At 27.7% G+C, this 23922-nt stretch overlaps 2 protein-coding genes across 6 annotated transcripts in view; one reads left to right on the forward strand and one right to left on the reverse strand.

Moving 5' to 3' along the window:
* LOC107453299 (Phosphatidylinositol glycan anchor biosynthesis class H) overlaps positions 1-6254 on the reverse strand; it is a 17874-nt gene extending 11620 nt beyond the window's left edge. The window contains exons 1-2 of one of the 5 annotated variants that reach the window (XM_016070074.3): positions 6136-6254; positions 1028-1274 (exon numbers count right to left, since the gene is read on the reverse strand). In XM_016070074.3, the coding sequence (XP_015925560.1) occupies positions 1028-1231 (204 nt within the window). In that variant the 5' untranslated portion in view covers positions 1232-1274; positions 6136-6254. Of the gene's footprint in view, positions 1-1027; positions 1275-5173 lie in introns of all 5 variants that reach the window. The other 4 variants (XM_016070072.3, XM_016070075.3, XM_016070073.3 and 1 more) reach the window with 4 other exon arrangements.
* LOC107453291 (cilia- and flagella-associated protein 36) overlaps positions 6231-23922 on the forward strand; it is a 31196-nt gene continuing 13504 nt past the window's right edge. Inside the window, exons 1-4 of the mRNA XM_043049860.2 lie at positions 6231-6365; positions 17421-17485; positions 19181-19288; positions 23439-23626. Of these exons, the coding sequence (XP_042905794.1) occupies positions 6260-6365; positions 17421-17485; positions 19181-19288; positions 23439-23626 (467 nt within the window). The 5' untranslated portion in view covers positions 6231-6259. The remainder of the gene's footprint in view (positions 6366-17420; positions 17486-19180; positions 19289-23438; positions 23627-23922) is intronic.

Raw genomic sequence — 23922 nt, forward strand, 5'->3', positions numbered from 1 at the left:
AAAGCTATGTTTGATATTAAAATCGTGTGAATAAGAATCGAGATATTAGCAGATTCCAGGCTTGGGACCTCTAAAAGGCTTGTCAGAAGCAGTTTCGTTTGAACTACAAAAATCGGATCTATCTGGAGGGCGGGTAAAAAATTCGGAAAATCTTATCTGCTGCGAGTAAAAGGAGAGAAAATAGCTAAAATAAGTAAAAATGAGAAAGGATTGGTAGCTATGTAGTTTGAATTTTCCGTTTCTCTTTGAAAATCGGTGAATTTTCTGAAAAAGCGGAATACTTATGAAAAAAAAGTGAAATTTTTAGAAAAATCTGAATTTTTGATAAAAAAGCTGAAATTCAAGAGATAAAAGTGAAAAAAGCGGAAATCCGCTAAAAAGCGGAAAAATCTCATCCCTGATCAGGGGATATACCTCCTTGCCAATATGCTTTTAAGGTATTGCATTATTGTCTTATTTCATTTTCCATTATGGAGTTTCGGGGCACTGTCGGTTATTGGTTTTACCACTGACAACAGAAAGGTTCTAACATGTTGGCAAGGCGGTATGTCTCCTGATGAAGTGCCGTTTTTGCTAACATGCGTATCTTTAGATTTTGTTTTCCTTGTATTTAAATTCTCACATTTTTATTTATAGTGTTCATTCTTTGTATTGTAATTTTCTTTTTAAATTCACTTTATTAACTTTTCTTTCAAAAAATTCTGATAGAGACGTGTAGACTGAGCAGTGAAAATGTGTATGGAATAGCAATATCTTTTAACAACTGGTCCTTTTGACCAGTGAATAACTTTTCTTGATTTTTATTAATCCACAATAGTTGGAAATGCCTTAAAAAAACTATACATGCTGTTAAATAAATAAGCAGTAAGATACTATTTCATTAAAAAAAACTTAGTTGGCTTCAAAAATATGGAGATGGAAATAAAAGTCAACATGCTTCATATGCTCAAAATTTCTAACAACTTTTATTTCAATCAGCATTATTTTTAAGCAAATGAAGTTTTTTTTTTTAATCAACTATACTTACAGTATTATAGAATTCACAATAAAAGGCAAAGGAACTGAAAACCATCATTAGAATGAGCCATCTTTTAATACTAAATGCTTCTTTTGATATGATGTATTCCTTGTAATCTGATCGTTTGTGTGTGATGGTTCTTAACTTAATTGCATTTCCATAAATGTCTTGAGCTTTTCTTTCAACACAGATGAAATTTGATTGTTGGCACATTTCTGACCTTCACTATGCTCTACATTTGTCATCTACTCATTCTCTAAAAATATAAAAGTTTCTGATTATGTAATAATGATATTAAATTTCTACACATTAAAATTAATGTTTTGGTATTATAAACACAAAAACATATTTTGTTCAAAAAGCTCATAACATTAAAATATTTTTATAATAAATCTTTCCAAGAATAATGTGAGATATCTTACAAGAAAAGTAAAAGATTATATGAAAGTGCATTACTAAAGTTTTTCACAAAAAGTAAGGGATGTTATTGTATCAGTGCATGAATGTTCATTAGTACAGCAACCTTCTGATTATCTGTGTAACTGGGTGGCAGCCAAAACTCTTACTATCTTTTTTTTTGTTGAACAGCGAGTAAATAAAATGGGTATTTATATGTTGGCATGAACACAGTATAGGATTACCTCAGTACCAGAAGAAACTGATTTACAACATTCATCATCGTCATCATCATAGTTGGTCAGACAGCCCATTGCCTTTCGTTGAAGATTTCTCTAACAACTTCCAATTTATCTTTGATCTTCAATTTTTTCATTAAGTGCAAGAAATTCTGCCTTCTTGGAGGACTTTTTGATGGAACTAACCTGCATTTGCGTTACATGGAGAAGACTACAAGAACCTCTCACGGTTAGCCTGACAGCAAAGGGACTCTAACTCATGATCCACCTACCACTGCTTCTGGATTGGGTTCAAAATAACAAGGCTACAGAGTTGAACATTAGTAGACGTAAACCCAAAAATTGGGTCGGCTGTTCAACGACGGTTATAAAATAAAATTAAGTGCAAGAAAACAAGACTTCACTGAATCAACCCATCTCAACCGCAGCCTTCCCGCTTTCTTCTTTCAGTGGATCTAAAAAGCAATAATATCTTTTTTATTGTATTGTCATCATTCATTCGAATCATGTGGACCATCCAATTCATTCTATTTATTTTTATGTATTTAATAATATATATGATTTATAACATCATTAAATAACTATATTTACAAAATAAATTGAAGAAACCAACAATAAGCCAAAACATGATTTAATCGAATTACCCATATGCTTCAATTTGCGTACTTCTAGAACGATGCAAAGCCTAAATGACTTCATGGGACTCTAAAACTAATAATGAATTAATTTTAAGGGATACTAAAATTAATAATCTTCAAAAGATCTAGGTTCTTAACTAAGTAAATGAATAAGATACCTTTTCACTTAATTATTCAACACATATTTGTTAGATAACAGCCATTCCCATTTTATTTTGATCCATAACTATACTGATTTGTTGTTATAGTAATAATTTAAAGTAAATATGCAAAATGTAAAAAAATTCAATATATTCTGAAATATAAATAAATAAAATTTTAGTGCACTAAGTAATTTGATGCATACAGAAAGTGGAATTTGTACTTTTTTATATAATAATATAATTTAAACAAGTGGGAAGTATTATGATTATAAAAAAAAATAATAAAATAGCAAAGCACTTTGTTTATATACTTCTCATTATTATGATTTTAACATATCTGGATTGATTTTTGTCACAGTTGTGAGGAAAATATTAATAAAATACGTTATTTACATGGAGCAGTTCTCAGAAAGCGGACAACGAAGCCAAAGTGACGAGTTAACTTAAAAATAATTTGATTGATGCAGAAAGGAAAGATTCTACTTTCGCTTTTAAAAGGCACTTTGAATTTAATATTTGGGAGAGCAATCATAGAAAAGAACTGAATTATCTTAATTGCAATTCATAATTTTTTACATACATAATAATTCATACATACATACATAATTCATAATTTTTTACATTAAAGATTTTAATTTTTTAATGATACATTTATCTAAATCTGCAAAATCAGAAATCCTATAAAATAAGAATCTATTCGTGGTTTGCAATTTATAAAATAAATTAAGCTTTTTTGTACTAAAAGCATCAAATTATTGAAAATTTGAAAAATAATTTGCATTAAAATTAAGAGGGAAACTTAAATCATACCTCCTATTGAAGATGTTCTTAAAACAATTATATTTGTTTTTAGACACTGAATATGGTACTTGTTTATAGAGCCCATAGTATAGTGAATCAGTTTATGCACCTTTATTCACATTTTGTTTTAGTAATGCATAGCACAAAGTATAGCCTATCCTCATTTAGATATCACATTTAACAGTCTTAAAAACAAAGACTGTCCATCGTAGTTCTTTAAAAAAGAATGGTAATCCAGAGTCTTGGCTTAGGCGTCTTAAATATCCACTGGTTAATCGTAACCATGTGACACAGTAGATAAAAAACTATGGTACTTCTCTTTTATTCAGATAAAATTGACGTTTCATTTACCTAAAAAATTATGGATATATATTCCTAACATTATTATCACATTTTCGTCAAAGATAAAAAATTATTTGTTAAAAATAAGGACTTAATTTTACAATTATTAAACCAAATTTTTTAACAGTGCAATACATTTTAACGGCTATTTTCTCAAGCTTTGTTTACTACTCTCGGTGCAATTAACATATCTCAGAGATTATACAAGTAATTTTTAACAAAATAAGTATTTTCCTTTATGCATGTTTCTTAAGATCTAAATTTTTTTTTTCCTAACGTGATGAAGGAGTAATGAAATAGCAACAAAAGTTTGAATAATACTCTTACTTAATCGAAGGAAACTTTGTATGTTTTCAGACTAGAATCTGTGCAATAGGAAATATTTCCACTTAATTATTTACTTTTGATCGAATTTTTTAAAAGGCATTTTCATCACAAGAGACATTGACGGATAGGAACAAATTTCATACATGTTTACAGACATTTGAACTGCCAATTTAATACTTAAAATTATAAGAATTTACAATGAATTTGTTTATATGTATAATATATGATTGTTACAATCAAAACAAACATTACATCACAGTTATTTAAATCAAACAACACTATCAGTGTCTAAGTTTTTTTGAGAGGTACCTATTTTGTGAAAATTTAGACATAATTTGTGAAAATTAAAAATTACATTTAAAAAAAAATCAACACAAAATTACCGTAAATAAAAAAATATTTTCAAAAATTGTCACTAAAAATTATTTATGACTGGTAAATTTCGATATATTTTCCCCCATATATTAAAAAATAATTTTGCTATTGTAAAATTTTGGGCTTAAAATAGTTCCCAAATTTGTCCATAGTTAAATTTCAACTTGAATTTAATAAAAACGTGCATTTACAGTACTAGCACTAAAAGTTATTTTCATTATGAGAACATTTTCGATTAGGTCATACAAAAAAAAAAGTTTCCCAGAGAAAAAAATGGTTCATAAAAAATAAAGGTATGTTAAAATAAATTCATAATAGTGTTGAAGATAATATTAAAATGTTTAGAATTATGCTCGAATTTTGACTTCCTGCAAAGTTTATAGAGGGCTCGTAATTTCCTTTTTAAAAACTCAGAGTAAAAAAAAAGCTCGCTTTGATATGGCGTAAGAGACCAGTTAGGCTTACCACATTGCACTATTTGACCTTTTTGTAAAAGACAGCTTGCAGAAAAGCTCTTTTCCATAGATTGCAATGAGAACTGAGTTTGCATGAGTACTTGCTTTTTTAAAAGTATTTTGCGAAACTACCATTTTTCCTAAAGTTGAATTTGTGAAAGTACTGCTAAACGGTAGTAAATTTATTCTGGACAGATCCCTGACTATAAAAACGTTGATTTTCTTCATTGATAAGTTTCGTACATAAATTGAATTACAAATATAGGATATATAAAATCAAATCCTAATACTAGAGATTTTTCACTTCTTTATTGAACAGGATAAAAATTAAATACTACTTTTTACATTAAAGTCATACTTCTATTAAATCTAAATTAATAGTAACTACATTTAAATGTCAATAAAATGGTTATAACATGATACATATGGTGTTAAGTACCTCATTGCTTTAAAAAAAGGATTCTGCTTGTGTGTATATTCAGGAAGAAAATAGAAAAGCCAGAACATCACCAGAGCCCACAGCTCCTGATGTCTTAGTTACTGTGAGAATCAGTTGTTAGGCTTTCTTCTTTAGGGGGTGTTGGTAGAACTAGGTGCCTCTTGGAGCTTTCATTGTTGTTTAAAATTTTTCAATATCCTATTATTTCTATAATGATTTTATTTCTTATTATTACAAAAACTCACTTTTAAGTAATTTTCCTTGTTTTCTGTGAGAAAAACTCCAAAATAAGAGAGGGACCTAATAAATTTTACATAAAAATTTTACTAAACAAAAAAATGCATAAATTTTAAACAACTAAAGTTTGAACAAAACAATAGTGGATATTCCCGTATCAGTACCTGTTTATGCCAATTGCAATTGCCAAGGCACCAAAAGAGTATAGGTGCCTTAGGGTGTTTATGAGTTATACCCTTCTGAGTTGGTCCTCTTCTGAGAATGTTTTTTCTTTTTTTTGCTTTTAATTTCTCGCAGCAGGCTGCAGCCCGATTAGTCGCCGAAACTTGGCGCTAATATCGATGCGGAAATATTCTCAAACTATGATTTGCATTTAATTAAATCTTAAACAATTTGTCGTTGCGAAGCTACCAACTACAAACACGTTTCTTCAGAGACACATTTCTTTATTACAAAAACTTTATTACTCAATTAAGGGAAATGTCAGACCATATTAAAAAAAACAAACAAACGAAATATTGCTCATCACGAAGCTATGGTTTGAATTTTCAAGACTAAGTAAATTAGTGTAAAGGTAAACAATGGACAGGTCATTTTAAAATTACCTACGATACTAAGATTGATAAATGCTTCTAAAAAATAAATACACTAAACTTGAAATAAAAGTCTAAATGAACCATAAAATCCTAAAAATAAAACTAAAATTTACTTATATAATTATTAACCCAGTCGTCTTGTTTCTCTGTTCCCTTGGTAACGGTTGTGTTGTGTTCCGCTCTGCCAGATTCGTTACCAGCAATACTTAAATTTTCCACTTTTCTCGCACTTGTATGGCGATTTTGTAACACAATGGCGGAAGAGCAGTTGGAATGGGTCTTCGATTCTTTAGTAGAATTTTTGAGAGGACCTATATGGAATATTCCGGTTTTAACATTTATCGAACAGAAATCCGTTGGTAAGATATAATTCTTGATTTATTACTATTAGAATTTATGTAATGATTGCAAATTTTTAGTTCTAATTGTTATCTTATAAAAATAAGGTTAAGGAAAAATGTTCGACGTCTTTAGAAATATAATAGTAAAATATTTCATTAAAGTGAGAATAATACGCAATTTAAAAGAAAAAAAATGAAAGGTAAATATATGATATTATGTTATAATAGTGATCAAATTTCAAAAGTGTCTTCAGCGAATTTTTTTTCCCCTTATTAATATATAAATTTTTCAATTTTCATGAATAACACAGTAAAAAATCTATTTAATCTGAATTAAAGAATTCGAAAAAGATATTTGCAGTTCTATTAAACATAACATTTTGAAATAGTAGTAAAATACTTAAATTAATTATTAAGCGTTTTATTTTTCTTAGAAAAAGTTGTGCTAATGAAAGAATTCAACTATAAATAAAAAATGAGTAAGAGAAGGAGATTAAAATGTCATAAATATACTTAGGAAATAAAGTCAAGCTTCCTTAAATTTTTTTTTTTTTAAATTTTAGACTGTTTGCATTCTTTATAATATTTTTTACAAAAATTTAATACTTTAGAGATGAATGAACTAAATTAGGAAATATTGTAGAAAAAGCTAAAAATGTTGGCGTTTGAAATGTCTATAATGATAGTTATAGTACTATTAAATAACCCTAAGTTGTAAAAAAATAATAAAACGAAATTCTTTTTAATATTTCGAAAATTCAAAGTCCCACCCGTTAAAGCACGAAATCATTTTGAACTGTAGTGCTTAATTTGAGTTTTTAAAAATATAAACATGCAGTTAAATCAGTTTGATACAAGGTGTCCCGCAATTGAAGTATTTAGTATTTTGTTATATAAATAAGAATTGAAGTATTTTGTAATATAAATATTTAGAAAGGAAGGAAGATATCGAAATCTGACTAACTACTGTTGATATAGACAAGATTAAACTTGAAAATCAGTTTGATTTCTGGTTTTCTCACAGTAACCAGGGCCTGACCGAGAAATGAGACCCCCCCCTGGTCGTTACTTTTAACAAAATTTACAAGTTGTTTAATTATGAAGTGTTTTTAAATTATTTATAACGCAAGTAATTTACGATATATTATTAAATGTGAGCTTAGATTTATTTCAATTTTTGTTAACTTAAATATCTTAATTCTTAAGGAAGAACACAAGGAAAAAAAATAGTTGTATAATTTAGGGTGTCTTTTGAAATGTGGGGGCCCTAGGTCTGGGCGTCTCAGGCCTTATGATAAATCAAGTACTGATAGTAACCTTTTACCCTATTTCACTTTCTTTCCGTCAACTAAATAGGTTTTACTAATTTTAATTTCTTGTTAAGGATTACTCAGGTTAGGATATTGTTCTGACTTTTATCTGGGATATTGTTATTTCGACGATAATATTGCGAATTCTGAGATAGTATATTTTCTTTATTTATTCTTTGAGAAATATTTAAAAAATATGTATTAATAGCAGTTATTACTTAACACTTTGTATAAATTATGTGGAGGTGAGAGTGTGTGTGAGTGACAAATGTTTCTTGGTCATCTGCAAGATTCGAACAAAAGACTTTTGATGTCGTAGTAGTATGCTCTAACCGCCATGGAAAAGGGAGAACACAGTTCAAGGAGTGTTAGGAAACTTATAGTAGTCGCCGCACACTCCCCCTCCAGTGAAGGAGAAGTCTGACTCGTTGTCCGTCGTGTTTCACGAAACGGAATAGCTGTGTGGTAGTGAATGAAGTCGCTCTTCCAGTGCAGTTTGGATTTTGATGTTGTAGATTTATGTGATTTGTTTATCAAATCAAGGCGAAAGGTGGAACAAGGCGAGGTAGAGTAGTGCTGCCATCTTTTGAGGTTCTAGATAGTTGCGTTGTACGTTCGAGTGTCGTTTGTCACCAATGCGAAGAAGACTGTGAGAGAGTGATGTTTGCTGGCAGCGGGCAGGATTCGAAACAAGGACCTACGGAGTCGTAGTCGGATGCTCTAACCACCATAGAAAAGAGTGTATACTCCTGTCCATGGTGTGTTAGGAAACTTTATATATAGTGGCAGCACCAAAAATGTCTATGGATTCGAAAATATTTCTCCCATAAAAATATATTTCTCCTCCATAAGCAATTGTAATAATTGGAAGTTTTTTTTCTACAAAATTTATACATTTTTCGCTCATAAGTCTTGCAAAATATAAAATGTATTAATTATATTTAAAATCTATTTACAAAAAAATATTTATAAAAAAATTTATTGATTATAAACTTTTCTTATCACTAAAGACGGTGTCAACTTTTTTAATCAACGTATATTTTTTTGCAGTGCTATTATCATCAACATATATTTTTTTACTGTCGCCATAACTGTCATGCAACTAGGACGGCTGCAATTTAGGGCCGACAAAAAATAAATAGGAATAAATTCATTTCACTGATATCTCTGTTTTCGTTCTATGCCTGTCTGTTACTCATGTTTTTAATTGAAATTTTTTTGGCGTTGCGACAATTTCCTTTTGACTGTTCTTAATATTCGTTTTCTTAAACAGCATAAAAAAATTAAGAATAAATTACGCACATCAAAGGTTGTAATTTGATATTTAAGAGATGCAAACAAAAAATGTATCAAACGATGACGAAACATTATCGAAGTCAATTATCGAGTAAATGACCTGAGTGTAAGTTCAATGATATCTCTGTTTGACTTCACTGACATCTCTGTTTTCTGTTATCTATCTATGTCTGTCTGTTACTCATGTTTTTAATTAAAAAGTTTTTTCGCGTTGCTTCAATTTCTTTTTGACTGCTCTCAATATACTTTTTTTTTTAAATAACATAAAAAATGAATTAAAAAATTACACACATTAAGGGTTGCAAGTTGATATTTAGGAGATACAGGCAAAAAATGTATCAAACTATGACGAGAAATTATCGAAGTCAATACGAGTAAATGACCTGAATGTAAGTTTCAGAAGCCAGTTTACTATGGGTTGTATCTGAAAACTGATTTCTTACTCATATACAAACTTTCTTACTATGCAATTATTTATATAATTTTAAAATGTCTTTTTTTCTTCTGATTTTAATATTTATTTGCAACCTTTAACTAACATAGGTTTAATTTCTCTTTATTTTTTAAAAATGATTTTTAAAATACGTATTGAGAGAGATTAATATGAAACACTTTATGAATTAAAAACTAAACCTTATTATTAATGGACATTCATTATTGATCATTCAAACTTTAAATTTTTGTACCCAATTTTAAACGGTACTTTTCTTTAATTTTATTATTATTTGAAATTTTAGGCATGGTCATGGTATCACAGTTGCATTTTGTAAGTATTAGAGATTATTAAATTGATTTGAATGAATAAATTGAAAGTATGTATCAGATATAGCCAGAACTATTCCAGGATTTAAAATTTTAAGATTCGTTAATTAAATTTTTCCAAACTTTGCTTAACTTATAAAAACATTTTCCTGAAAAAATTCGTTAGGCAAAACTGTTCTTAACACGCTTTACTTTATAAAAAAAATTAAGAGTGAATGAAGATTTAGAAGAAGAATTAAGTTAACTAAGAAGAATTAAGAGAAAAAAATATGTAACACCAACTGCTTTGAAAAAAAAATTATTATTCAAATACTATAAGTATTGTATGTACTTAATAGTTTTATACTTCTAAATTTCTAATTTTTTCAATCGAATACGATATACTAAGATACTTTTCTAATAAATTTTTTTAAAATTTTTTTTCAAATTTGATTTACTTAATTAAAAAAAAATGCAGATTTTTTTTAAAACTTTAGCGTTAAGGTGTAGATTGCTTAACAACTTAGATATAATAAGCGAGGTTTTGGCAAAGAAATTAATTTAAAAGCGTGTCTCCAAATATTAAGGATCATGCTGTAAAATAATGATAAAATTAGATTTCAATATTTGTAGAATTAACAATTTATTACTGTCGATTGTGTATTAAATTTATTTATTTTAGTACACAAAATAATAAAAAATAAATAAGCACACAAAATAAAAAATGCAGTTTAAAATTGGGAAAAAGAACAATTTTTTTCGAGAAAGAGATTTAATAAATAGTAATTTCATGGAGGGGTTTTCTATTTTTCATTTTTAAATGTATAATTTTGAATACAATTAGATAGATTAATGTATTTATTAGACAATAAAATTTTTTTCATTTTTAAATGTTTGTTGTTGAATCAAATAAGAAATATTAAGACATTTTTCAGAAAAAGTTTAATTTTTCAATTTTAAATATTTGTTAAATAAAATAAGAGATGTTGAGAAAACTTTTTAAATAAGTAATGATTTTTTTAATTTCAAGAGTTTGTTGTTGATTAAATTAGATACATAAAGACACTTTTTTAGAAAACTACGAATTTGATCAATTTTGAATGTTTGTTGTTGTAGAAAATAAGAGTTATTAAGACATTTTTCAGAAAAAGTTTAATTTTTCAATTTTAAATATTTGTTAAATAAAATAAGAGATGTTGAGAAAACTTTTTAAATAAGTAATGATTTTTTTAATTTCAAGAGTTTGTTGTTGATTAAATTAGATACATAAAGACACTTTTTAGAAAACTACGAATTTTATCAATTTTGAATGTTTGTTGTTGTAGAAAATAAGAGTTATTAAGACATTTTTCAGAAAAAGTTTAATTTTTCAATTTTAAATATTTGTTAAATAAAATAAGAGATGTTGAGAAAACTTTTTAAATAAGTAATGCTTTTTTTAATTTCAAGAGTTTGTTGCTGATTAAATTAGATACATAAAGACACTTCTTAGAAAACTACGAATTTTATCAATTTTGAATGTTTGTTGTTGTAGAAAATAAGACAGGTTAGGAAAATATTTTAATGACAAATAATTTTTTAAATTTCAAACTTTTTGTCGTATAAAATAGGAAACATTGAGAAGCTTTTTAAACAACGTTTATTTTTCAATTCACACTCTTTGGTGTGGAATATATTAAGACATAGCAGGAAAAGTTTTTCTTACAAATTATTCTACAAGAAGAGAACAATAATTTTACAGAAACCTATGTAAAATTTGAAAGCTCATTTTAATATATCTCTTAGAGCAGTGTTTCCCAAAGTGTGGTACGCGTACCCCCAGGGGCGCGAGAACAGTTTAGCGGGGGTACGCGTTCTTATGCGAAATATCTTGCAACAAACGAAAATTTTATTTAAAAACAAAGGTAGCTATGAAAATTTACGATTACGTATTTTTCCATTGGCTCTTTTTTCCAGAGTTAACAGTTAATAATTAGTGGTGTCCACAGCCAGTTGTGATTTTTAACTTTTGTGCAACTTTTTTTTATTGTAAAGGTTTGCAATAAATTCTACTTATTTTGATTATTTTTATAAAATATAATTTTTATCCTGTTATCACAGCAAAAACAATATCATCCTTCTCACTGATGCAAATAACTTATTAACACAACTTCGAACCAAGAAAGAAAAATAGACATATTTTTAAAAAAATACATTAATTTTTTCTTAGTGGTACTCAGCGTTACGAAAAATTTAGAAAGGGTACACAAAAGTCATAAGTTTGGGAAACACTGTCTTAGAGAATACATTATGTTATTTTACTTTAAAAGATAGAAGCTTCCATGTTTTTGTAAGTTCGTAATATTTATTTAATGTTTAATCTAATGGATTTTGCGGATATTCATGTATAATTAATGACATACAAGAAATATTATGACTGAAATTTTTATGAATTCTTAAATACTCCTCAGAGTCAAAAATACTATAAAAATTAAGCGAGAAAAAAGAAAAATGCACTGTGATGGAAAAAGAACGCATTTTTTTCTTCGAGAAAGCGATTCTATAAGCAGAAATCGTTTTCCAGATTTCATTTTTAAATATTTGTTGATGAATAAAGTAAGACTTATTGTATAACTTTTTAGATACAAGATCCTTTTTCAATTTGAAACTTTTGTTGTAAAATAAGTTAAGAAAAATAATCAAGTTTTTAGATGACAAATTAGTTTTTAATTAAAAAAGCTTGCTGCTAAGCAAAATAAGACATAATAAAAAACTTTTTTTCATTATAAATTATTCCGCAACAAAGCAGTGCAAGTTATACAAAATTCAAAAGTTTATTTTTTAACACTTTTTATAAAGAAAATAGAAGTTTTGCATGACTCAGCATGATATTGAACAGCAAGAATTTGCCTATATAATTTATAGCATTTAATAAAAAATATCGCAATGAAATAAACATGAATATTTCGGATAATATCCCCATATTTCAAAATTATTATGAAAAATTTAAGAAAACACAATGTTATTTTTCGTTAAAAAGCATTGAAAAAATATTTTCAAAACAGATTTCTCACAATTTTTCAAAAATAACTTTATTTTTTTAAAAACTCAAAATAGACTTTTTGCTACACATATTGTAATGAATCTCTACAAAAATGAAAAATTAACGATTAATATACAAGCATATATGGCAACGTCACTTTTAAAAAGTAACGAGTAAAAGTAAAAGTATTTTTAAAAAAAGTAACGAGTAAAAAGTAAAAAGTTCTTATTTTGAAACATAACGAGTAGAAAGTACAAGTAAAAGTACAAGTACTAAACAAAAAAAGTAACGATTTAAAAGTACATTTCTAGGAAATCGAAAATTCAAAGTAGCCTAAGATTTTATTGAATAATATTCTTATGTTCTTTAATGTTTTTGCAAAATTGATGCTATTTATTTAATTATTTTTAATTTTGAAAGTTATGGACATTAATTTATTTTTAAATTCGGAAGAATATTATTATATAATTTTATAATATAATCGTATAATATAATTTTAAAATCAAGTATAGTTTTAATATCTAACTTTTTATGGATTTGCATGAAAAAGAAATTTTATCAATTGATTTTAATTTTCAGTTTATTATTTTTATTTATTTAAATTACCATTGATTTAAAACTGTTTTACTCTATAGAAACGCGTTTTATAAGCACAGACATAAACAAAGCAAACACGAGGTTTCAGATAGCTTTGTGATCTTTGAGCTAGTAAAAAATAATTGAATGTGCAGTATAAGTTGAAACAGAACAGTCTACAGTTTTATTTGTAACAATGGCTAATGCTGAAGTCATGCGAGAAAATCATTTTCCGAACATTTCTGCCTAACGGAATAATTAAAATTTGTAAACGAATTTTAGTATCAGAGGCTAAATTAATACCTTAGAGTTTTCAAGAGTTAAAATAGTAATTATAATAGTTTTCAATAGCACAAATAGTTCTGAAGTTCTTAGAGATTTGACTGGGCGTTCTTTGACAAGGTCGGGCATAAGCATAATTTTAGTAAAAAATTTACTAGGTAAAAATGTATTTAGTAAAAAATGTATGAAGACAAAAATATATTATTAGTGAGTTCAAAAAGAAAATTGATTAGCGTAATAACAAAACCCAAATTTTTTTTTATTTAAAATGTATTAAATAAAGGCATAAAACTCGAAAATGAATGAAAATAACTTGCTAATTAATATTTTTATTCATTTTGCAAAATAATTGCATTTCGAAAGTGGTGTCACTGAGTCTGCTGCGAGAATTTCTCAGAACGTGCTTAGCTACGCTGAATAAGCTCTCCATGGGAGGTCAAGGTATTTAAGCACGAAGTTAGCTGTGAATACATATATATTGCACATTAATTTTGTAAATTAAAAAATCATAAGCATTTTTTTAAATTTAATTTTTTTTCTTTCTTTTTTTAGAAAGCTTACCGAATTTTAGAAAAAAGTAACGATTTCATTCGACATTTCCGTTACAAATACTTGTACTGTTTCCCTAAAAAAGTAACGAAAGTACAAGTAAAAGTACTAAATTTAAAAAGTAACGAAGTACAAGTAAAAGTACGTACTTTTTACTTGTACCGGCGATACAAGTAACGGAAGTAAAAGTACTGCCATATATGGTTAAGACATAGATCATAGAGTGTTAATTTATAATTATTTCGGATCTGAATAACCAGAGAATCATAACATAACTTATCCTTTCATTTCACTGGGNAACGAAAGTAAAAGTACTGCCATGTATGTATACAAGTGCATGCAAAACTACAAATAGTAATAACTTCATGAGAAAAAATACGAATAAGATAGGAATTACTAATAACTATAATTTCCTGTGAGAATCTATTGTTCATTATTTATCTATTAATTATTTATCTGTTGATCAAAGAAAATAGGATTGAAGAGTTATCTTACCTTATTTTTAAAAACAACGGCCTAAAGTTTTCAATGAAGATATAATTAAACAAGCTTATTGAACAGCAGGAATTTGCCCGTTCAATTAATAGCATTAAATAAAAAATATTGCAACTAAAATATGCATGAATATTTTGAATAATATCTCTATATTTCAAAAATATTATGAAAAAATTACGAAAACGCTATATTAGTTTTTATATGAAAAAAGCATTGAAAAAAAAAACTTTCAAAACAGATTTCTCAAAATAATGTTATTCTATTTTTTTAAAACATAAAATACACTTTTTGATAAACATATTGAAATGAAATTCTAGTAGAGGAAAAACTGCAAAACTGAAAAATTAATGATTTATATTGAAGAGCATGCAAAACTAGGAACAGTAATAATTTTATGGGAAAAAATACGAATAAGATAGGAATTATTAATAACAATAATTTCCCGCGAGATTCTATTGTTCATTATGTTGTTACTTTTTACTCTTGATTCTGTTTCTCCTTAATGAATTTTTCCTGTAAATTCATTGTTGGCATTGTTTTCATGGATGTAAACAGAAAATATTTTCTTTGTTATATTTTTCTAACGAACTATTGTATGTTATTTTTTTTTCTCTAAAAATAAATGGAATCCATTAAGTCGTTGCTCCGTTTTTGCTTACAAACTGATATTGTGTAGGGAAAAATTGCTAAATTATTTGTACTTGAGCTTGTAGTTTTTTCTATTATGTGTCTTCAAAGTATTGTTTGCTCATTTTTACGAACGATTCTCGGTAAACTAAAACTGTTCTCTCGGGTGATTTATTTCTCTCTAAGATATATTTAAAAAAACTTACTAAAATACACAAAGTTTGAAAAAAAAAAGACAATTTTAAATATTAGAGTACAGATGATTTAAAAATGAAAAGTATTTTCTTTGCAAATATTATTATGAAAAATATTATTATAAATATTTCGTACCGTAGTTTTTAGATACTGAAAATTTAAAAAATTATCGCACGAATTAAACTATATGTGTTCTTTTAATTCTATAATTTAGAAAAATGTTCCTGATCAGCAATTTACTAACAGTTGCAATTTTATTACATCAGTAAAAATATTGTTGTGATATTGTATTAAATGATTAATTCATTTGTTAAATTAGTTTTTTCTGAAACTTAAACTTACACATTTTTTTCTCGTTATTTACTCTATGAAGTTTGTTTATAGTTCGGAACTTGATTTAGTAACAACACAAAAGTATTATTTTAAAATTAATAAAATGTTTTATAAGTATTTTGATAATAAGTTTAAGTTTTAACAAAACAAGGTTTAGTCTTTCACTTCGGAAATTAATTATGCTCATTATTTGAGTTTTGCTATCAACCGTAAAATTAATAATGTATTTTGTAAGCATTTTGATATTCATTGAAAAGTTTGCATTGCAATAGTTGTAAAATGGCGAAAAATTTCAAAAGAATTTGAAAAGAATTTTGAAATTTCATTAAGTTCTAGTTTTCTCTCTCCTTGGAAACATGCACACGTTTTGCATACATAATGTCAAATACATATAATATTAACGCTTTATGGTAACGAGAGAAATTTGAATTTTTAGTTTATTAAAGCTCACTCTTTCATAGCAAAATTATCCTGGTTATTATTTGAATTTCAGTATGAACCATAAAATTAATAAATATTTTGTAAATATTTTTGAAAATCTATTTTTTCCATTCCTTGGAAACGTAAGCGCGTTTTTCATTCGTAATGTCAAAAGAATATAAAATTAACGATAAATTTACAATAATCCGCAATTTTCTTTCCGTTGGAGACAAGGAAATTTTAAATTTATAGTTAATCACAGCTAAATGTAATCTTTCACATTGGAAAATAATTCTGGTCATTATTTGAATTTTATTATGAACCGTTAAAATAATAAAGTATATTGTAAGCATTTCTGATATTTCCTTAAAGTCTATTTTTCCATTCCATAATTCACTAATTCATACACAACTAACATCGGTATGTAATTTGAGAATAGATCTTTATAAGAATATAAATTTGTCACGCAAGAATTTTTGCGTGAAAAATTTGTCAAATAAGTTTATTTTTTTTTTATATCTCAGAGCTAGGAATGTTTCTATGTAATTTTTATTTTTTTATTTATTAGAAATTGGAAACTTGAAACTAAAAATTCGGTAACCTTTGAAATTTGCTTTCAATATTGTTAAAAAAAGTATGTGGTATGCTAATATATATATATTTTTTATGTATTGTATACTACATTGGAATTTTTTTTTCCATTTATACAAATACTTGTTCTGCTAATTTGGGTGCTGGGATTTCAAATCCAAAATTAGTTTTTCCTTAAACTAAAGATTTTTTTTAAAAAAAAATGACGTTTATAGTGTAATTTTATTGAAATGTTCAGAACTGTTCAGAAGCACACGAAGAAACAGTTCATAATCGGCAAACGCCTCTAGCGGCATATGACGAAATTACCGGGTATGGGTTCTCATGTAATTTTAATTCTGATGATTTGCTCTAACTCCCTTAGAAGTTTATGGCAGCATTTATGTGACCCTCTGTTACATATAACGTTTTCAAGCTTGTACATTTCGACAAATAATAAACTAATAAAAATGTTATTAAAAAAAACAGCTGTAGATTGGTGAAAGAAACCGATTGCATATTTGAAATCAGAGACACGAAACTATCTGTTAAATAAAATCTCATGCAGAAAAAAAAGAAAAAAAAAAGAAAAAAGAAACGAAAAACTTGTTCGTTATTGTTATTTATTGATACAATCTGTTTTACAATTATTTTCAGTGTTTGAGCCCGGAGCTGAGAATGAAGAAGAGTTTAAGAAAATTCACGAGGCCTACAAAAATTTGGTAAAATATGTAATATGATAGTTGTAACTTTTGTTGTATTTATTATTTTTGTACGAAAAATGTTTTTAATTTTTTTTCTTCTAAAAACTGTACATGTTAATTATTTTATATTTTATAACCATCGCTGAATAACCGACCCAATTTTTGGGTTCGCGACTACTAATGTTCAACTCAGTAGCCTTGTAAATTTGAACCGAATCCAGAAGACAAGGGAACTCCTGGATCAAGTATTGGGAGAAATTTGCCTTCTTGGAGGGCTTTTTGATGGAACTAACCCGCATTTGAATTACATGGAAAGGAAGACAACGAGAGCCTCCCACGGATAGCCTGACACCAGAGGGACTCTAACCCACGATCCGTCTGCCACTGAGGGTATTTCACGTAAGCACTGCGAAAATAAGCGAACCACAAACCACCCCCTCCATTAGGTGCTTACGTAATATTTGAACGACCTCTAATTTATTCCTTTTCCATAAACTTTTGATTATATCTGGGATGCTTTTAATCGTACGAAATTGTATTTATCAATCCTACAATTTGAAAAGTTATTTACTTGTTTATCAAGGAACACTGTTCTAGCTTATATTTTATCAATTCTAAAATCATGTTACTTACGAGTTCTGAGTACATTCTAAAACGTAAACGTTTTCTTTACCTTTAATTTATGATACAAAAGCTAAATATTAAGCGAAGCGAATAAATATAAGAGAAGTTAAATATTATAAAATCATTTATGAGAACATAAATATCTTTATTATTAAAAATACACAGGATTTTCATAACTATATACACGTGTAGTTTGTGAAATCAATCCGGCAAGAAAATTGAATACCTTTGGTAAATAATTGAGTATGATCTTGAAACTCGCACTTCACGTACTGAGGTTGATAACTAAGCCTAGCTAGGCTTAGCTATAACTAGCTAGGCTTAGCTAGACTTACCAACGAAGCCTAACTAGGCTTCTTTGGCTGCCATCATAGATCGAAAAGTAAAAATGTTTATATCTTCAGAAATGATGTTCATAATTAAGTAAATTTAATAATTATGAGTGGATGGAGTCTTCTGTCATCGATTATATCACTACTTCTAAGACAAATAAAATCATAATTTACTTCTCTTACAAAAATTTACGGAAAATTCAAAAACGGCAACAACACGTCCTCTGGCCTGTTGCTAGCCGTGAATGGAGTAATTGAATCTAACTATGTGTAAGCCTTATTAATTATTGGTGTTTAGATTTAACTACACCATTTAAAGCGTGTATGACCGTTGTATTCTGTATCACATTGAAATAAAGCACAATTTTTTCGAGTTTTTCAGCATCAAATTTGGATAGGTATTTTTTATAGTGTAAGAGATAAATAAGTAAACGAAATTATACCTTTGCGCAGAGATGCCAACTTGCTCCGGAAAGCTAATAAATATTATCGAGTGGTAGTTTATGAATTGTGATTCTTTGTTTAATAAATTAAATTTTTATCTACCACTGTCTCTAAATAATTCGTAGGCTTATATATTCACCACTTTATCACAGTAAATCATGTTAAACCTGTTAAAAAGTAAGCAAAATTAGTCAAATATTTGCAAATTTTAATCTGTAGTTATTTACCGTTTTTAAAATTATTATGGCGTGTCCGGAGCAGTAGGCATCTCTGCTTTGTGTAGCAAAAGTTTAAATTTTTAAACTGTTTCTAGGTGGATTTTATGCTGGGAAGTTACATGGAAGATCTTCGAATAACACCAGAAGAGTTCGAGAAGTCATGTTCTGTTGCAACCAAAAGAGCGATGAACCAGTTCCATCAGGTTATTGGAATATCATAGATATTCTGACGCTTATCGTCACTAAATTTAGAATTACAGCAATAACTTAAATAGAATTCTAGAAAATGAGGAGATAAAATCTTGAATGTAAATTTCTTTTGCAAATAAGGTTGCAGTGAATTCACAAATAAACAGCTTTGATAAATCTCCTGAAAATCATGGGTGCTCACTGAGACAAATGTTTAACCCCTTGCATCCGAAGCGTCATGAAAAGACATTTACAAGCAAACTACGGCAAGTGTCGTTTCGTGACGGTCTTGTTTTTTTGGGGTAGGGAGAGNCTCTATCGGAATCAGAGGGTTAAATAACAGTTTAGGGTTCGTCCTATAGTTTTCAACGTGGCTCTTTAGCAATGTCTTATTAGGTTTACTGTTCGAGTTTTATAACAGGGTCCTTGAAAAAAGCTCAAATAAACTTCATTTTTGGTATAAATTAATTAAATATGTTACTTTACTAAGATTGAGTCGAACATCTCTCTCAGAAATTTTTGTATTTTATTTTAGTCTGTAATTAAATTTCCTAATAATTATAAATATCGATAAAAAAAAACTTGGAATAAATTTTATTGAGTTTCAAATTTTTATTGGTATTTTTGAAATTATATACTTAAAATAACATATAATAATAATAATAATAACAACAGGAGCTGATCTCGAGCAATAGCATTATGCTAAATGATACTGAATACAACTAATCTTTATTTTGGATATTGATGAATACAACTAATCTTTATTTTGGAGATTGATGAACTTCTAAAACCATGTTTTGCTTAATCTGATAACAAAAAGTTAAGGTAGGGCACCAAATTAAAAAAAAAAAGAAAACTACTTCATTGTATCGGTATTTGTCTTTTAGTTTTATGCAAGATTTCATGGTGTTGATTATTACTGATTTATAATCATTTTTTTTTCATCCTTACCAAGAACGGGTATCCAGCAAATAATAATAATAATAATAATATTAATAATTTCATTAAGTTTGTGAAATAAATGTTTAATTTAAGCTATTTCATCAATTACTTACACTTCAGTTTAAAAATAGTCAAATATGAATTTGGAAAACAAAACCTTTGAAATTTTTTTTTTAAAACTAAGATTTTGTTTAAATCGATTATAAATTGTTCGATAATGTGAAGAAAAAAAAATGGAAATCCTCGAAATCTTATTATACACTAACTAGTCAAAACCTTCTTCACTTTTTGTAATAAAATGTTATTAGGGCGAGTTTTTTCTGAAAAAGAAATAACAAGAAATATTCAGTCCGCCATTCACCAAATTAGATGGGTCTCGTTTTTTCTCGCGAAAAACGAGAACCTTTGAGGGTGCCGAGAGTAATGGAGTAACTAAAAGACATCATTCGGATTGAAATCGAAGTCATGACTCCTGAGAATTCGAGTGGAGTAATGGAAAATGCCTTCAAAAGAGTCGTCAGTTACTATTGAGAGTGTAGAGGCTATTTGTGTGATGCGATTTTTCATAACTAGTTATAAAAAAGTCTCCATAAAATATCTTTTATGAAAGAAAAAGAAATTATGCTTTTATATATACATTTCTTCTTGGAATAAAGTATGGAATATTTAGTTATGTGGCCTTTTTAATCATATCTAGATACGCACATTTTGCAAGTGTAGATAGATTATTTTGATTAATTAAATAAATATTGCAGATATATTTGAAAAAAAAAAACATATGCAGTTTTAATAATTAAACAAAAATTTTCACTCTTTAAAAACTGATAAATTGAAGAACATTAGAGACTTGATATTGTATTAGAAATTTTTTTCTTGCAGATGCCGTACATTTAATCTCAATAATAAGACGATAAATACAACTTTGTTTTTGACTAGCAAAGTAAATTAAAGTGCGAAACTAAACTAAAGTAAGCCAGGAAGAAGTTTTACACAGCAGTGGAATCATAATATCCCATTTCATAACTAGTTATATAGATGCCCTTTTTCTATAAAATATCTCCATAAATATAATAATAAAAAATATAAAAAGTCTCCATTGAATATCTTTTATGAAAGGAAAAGATATTAAGTTCTTATATATATTTTCTTTTACAATCAAGTATAGAATTTTCAGTTTCGTGGGATTTTTAGGCATGTTTAGCAGCGTCTATATTTCAAGTGTAGATGAAATTGATACTTTGAATATTTAAATTAAATATTGTAGGTATATTTAAATAAATGAATTTAGTATAACGTTCTGAAAATTAAAAAAAAAATATTATTTTAATAAGTGTTAAATCGAAATGTTTTTTTTCTTTTTAAAAGAACATTAGAGACTTAATATTGAATAATTTTTTCCCCTCAAATGCCATTCCCCCCCTCAAATGCGCCAAATGCTCTTTGTTTTTTGCTTGTAAAGTAAAATAAAGCGCAATGTATGTTAAAAAGTAGCTTTACATAGCAGTAGAATCAGGATACCCCATCCTACCCTGAATTTTCACAACTAGTTATATAGATGCCATTTTTCATAACTAGTTATGGTAATAGTTTACTATCGGTGGCATCTCTAATACTACTTAGCGATTTGAAAATAAACCAGCATATATGACAATAAACCAAGAACCAATCACATAACGGTAAATAAAAGTTGCGGTAACCTGAACGTCATATCAGTGAGAGCAAAGAATATCATGGTAACCAGAAACAAGGTCTCATCAGTTATCGCCAAAATTATCGCCAAATTATTGGACCCCTGATTCTTTATTTTAACATGAAGGAAAATAAAAAAAACCACAATTTAAGTGCCTTTAACTTGAAGAAAAGTATAATTTTAAACTATATATGCCATCTTGCCGTAAAGAATTATCTAGGACTTAGAACGGACAAATAACTTAAATATTTTAAAAGTTATTTTACTTTTTTATAAACCTCCAATTTAGAGACATTTTCCCCACCGAGATGAAAATTATCAAGATTACTGCGTTATTTTCAGTTTTTGAAAATTGTTATGAGACGTGATAATGCAGCATTGGAGTAAGTTTTTAAATATTAAAAAATTAGACCATAAGCATTTTATATTTTCACAAAATTGTGGCTTTTCTCTAGATTGAAGTTTTATGCCATTTTCAGAATAAACATAGAGGGCACTGGCTAAAGATAGGCTAAACTTGACCTAACAGTAATGAGTAACTGTTGCCAACTTAGATCAGTTATGAAGATAACATATTATTCGTAAAACTGAATCATTTCATGCAGTAAAATTTAGTTTTGGGGGAGTTATAGGCATTATAGTTAGGCACGCATTTTTATTAACGACCATTTGACTGGTGTAGATAAATTACTTTGATTAATCAAATTAATATTGTTGGTTTGACTAAATAAATGTAGCATAAAATTTTGAAATTTAAAAAGATCTTTTATTATTTTAATAAATGTTAAACAGTAATTGGGTATAATATAAAAAAGGCACAACTACTTCCACTTACTAGGAATAACATTTACCTTTTAGTTTAATTAATAAACTGAGTTTTAAATATGCTTACTAAATTCATAAACTTCGGTAAAACAACAATATAAATTATTTCCAAAGGAACTAGACTAATACAATTCCAACCTGGCGAGTAGCGACTTATAACAAGACACTTCGTTTGATGCTTTTACTTGTTGCTAGAAATCAGGTTCGCAGAAAATGCTGTTTACTAGTTAAATTTAGTAGGAATAACACGATCTGTGACGTAGGGTATAGTATACCCAATTGTTTAAGAAAACACTCAAGTCTCGATATAGAGATGTCTAAGCTGACGTCACTTCACTTATCTGTCAATTGGAAATACATCAATGATCAATCACTTAAAAATGCTACAAATAGGAATTCATTTCTATTGTGCTATGAATACGAATCGTTCAACAAGAATAGTGCAAATGGAAATTGATTGATTGATTGAATGATAGGGGAACACCGATCTAGTTCAGCCTCTGATTTGGGCAACTCTATTGTACAAGAATTTTCTTCTATTTAGCAGTAATAATATGATATTCTTTTGAGTTTGACCTTTAAAGTAAATTCTAGCACAATCTTTATAAGAAAAAGTTTATAAAGCAGTAGAATCAAAATACGCTATCTGATCCCAATTTTGCTTATTTTTAACTCTTAACTTATTTAATAAACGCGAATTATTTCAGAGTTTGTTTCAACAAGTATGGGCTGCAGACGATTTTGAAATTTTCAAACGAATGATGACTCAAAAGAATTTAGAGTTACAGTTACAGGCTCTAGAGTTTTTGACTCAAAAGAGAGGATCTATACCTAACTGTATGGAACCAACACCACAAATGAAGGAAGATGAATCACAGATTGAAGAAGTCATAAAGTAAGCTTCTTTATTTATCTAATACGCAGCTTATATTTGGAGAGTCTCTATTTGGGGGGTTTGTAAACCAGATGTTTACTTATTTGAATTAAATTCTCAGTGAAGTTATAACGTTTTGTAAGAATATTTGCACTGAATATTTACATTATATTTGCATTATATTAAGAATATTTGCATTAACATTTTGGTGAATCAAATCGGAATAATATAGCACATGAATGTAGCGTAACAGTTTATATTGCGTGAGCTTCTCTTTGTGTGTTGACAAAGTCACAGTTCAAGTGTATGTCAATACA

Source organism: Parasteatoda tepidariorum, chromosome 8 (assembly GCF_043381705.1).
Source record: "Parasteatoda tepidariorum isolate YZ-2023 chromosome 8, CAS_Ptep_4.0, whole genome shotgun sequence".
In the NCBI taxonomy this organism is placed as follows: Eukaryota; Metazoa; Arthropoda; class Arachnida; order Araneae; family Theridiidae; genus Parasteatoda; species Parasteatoda tepidariorum.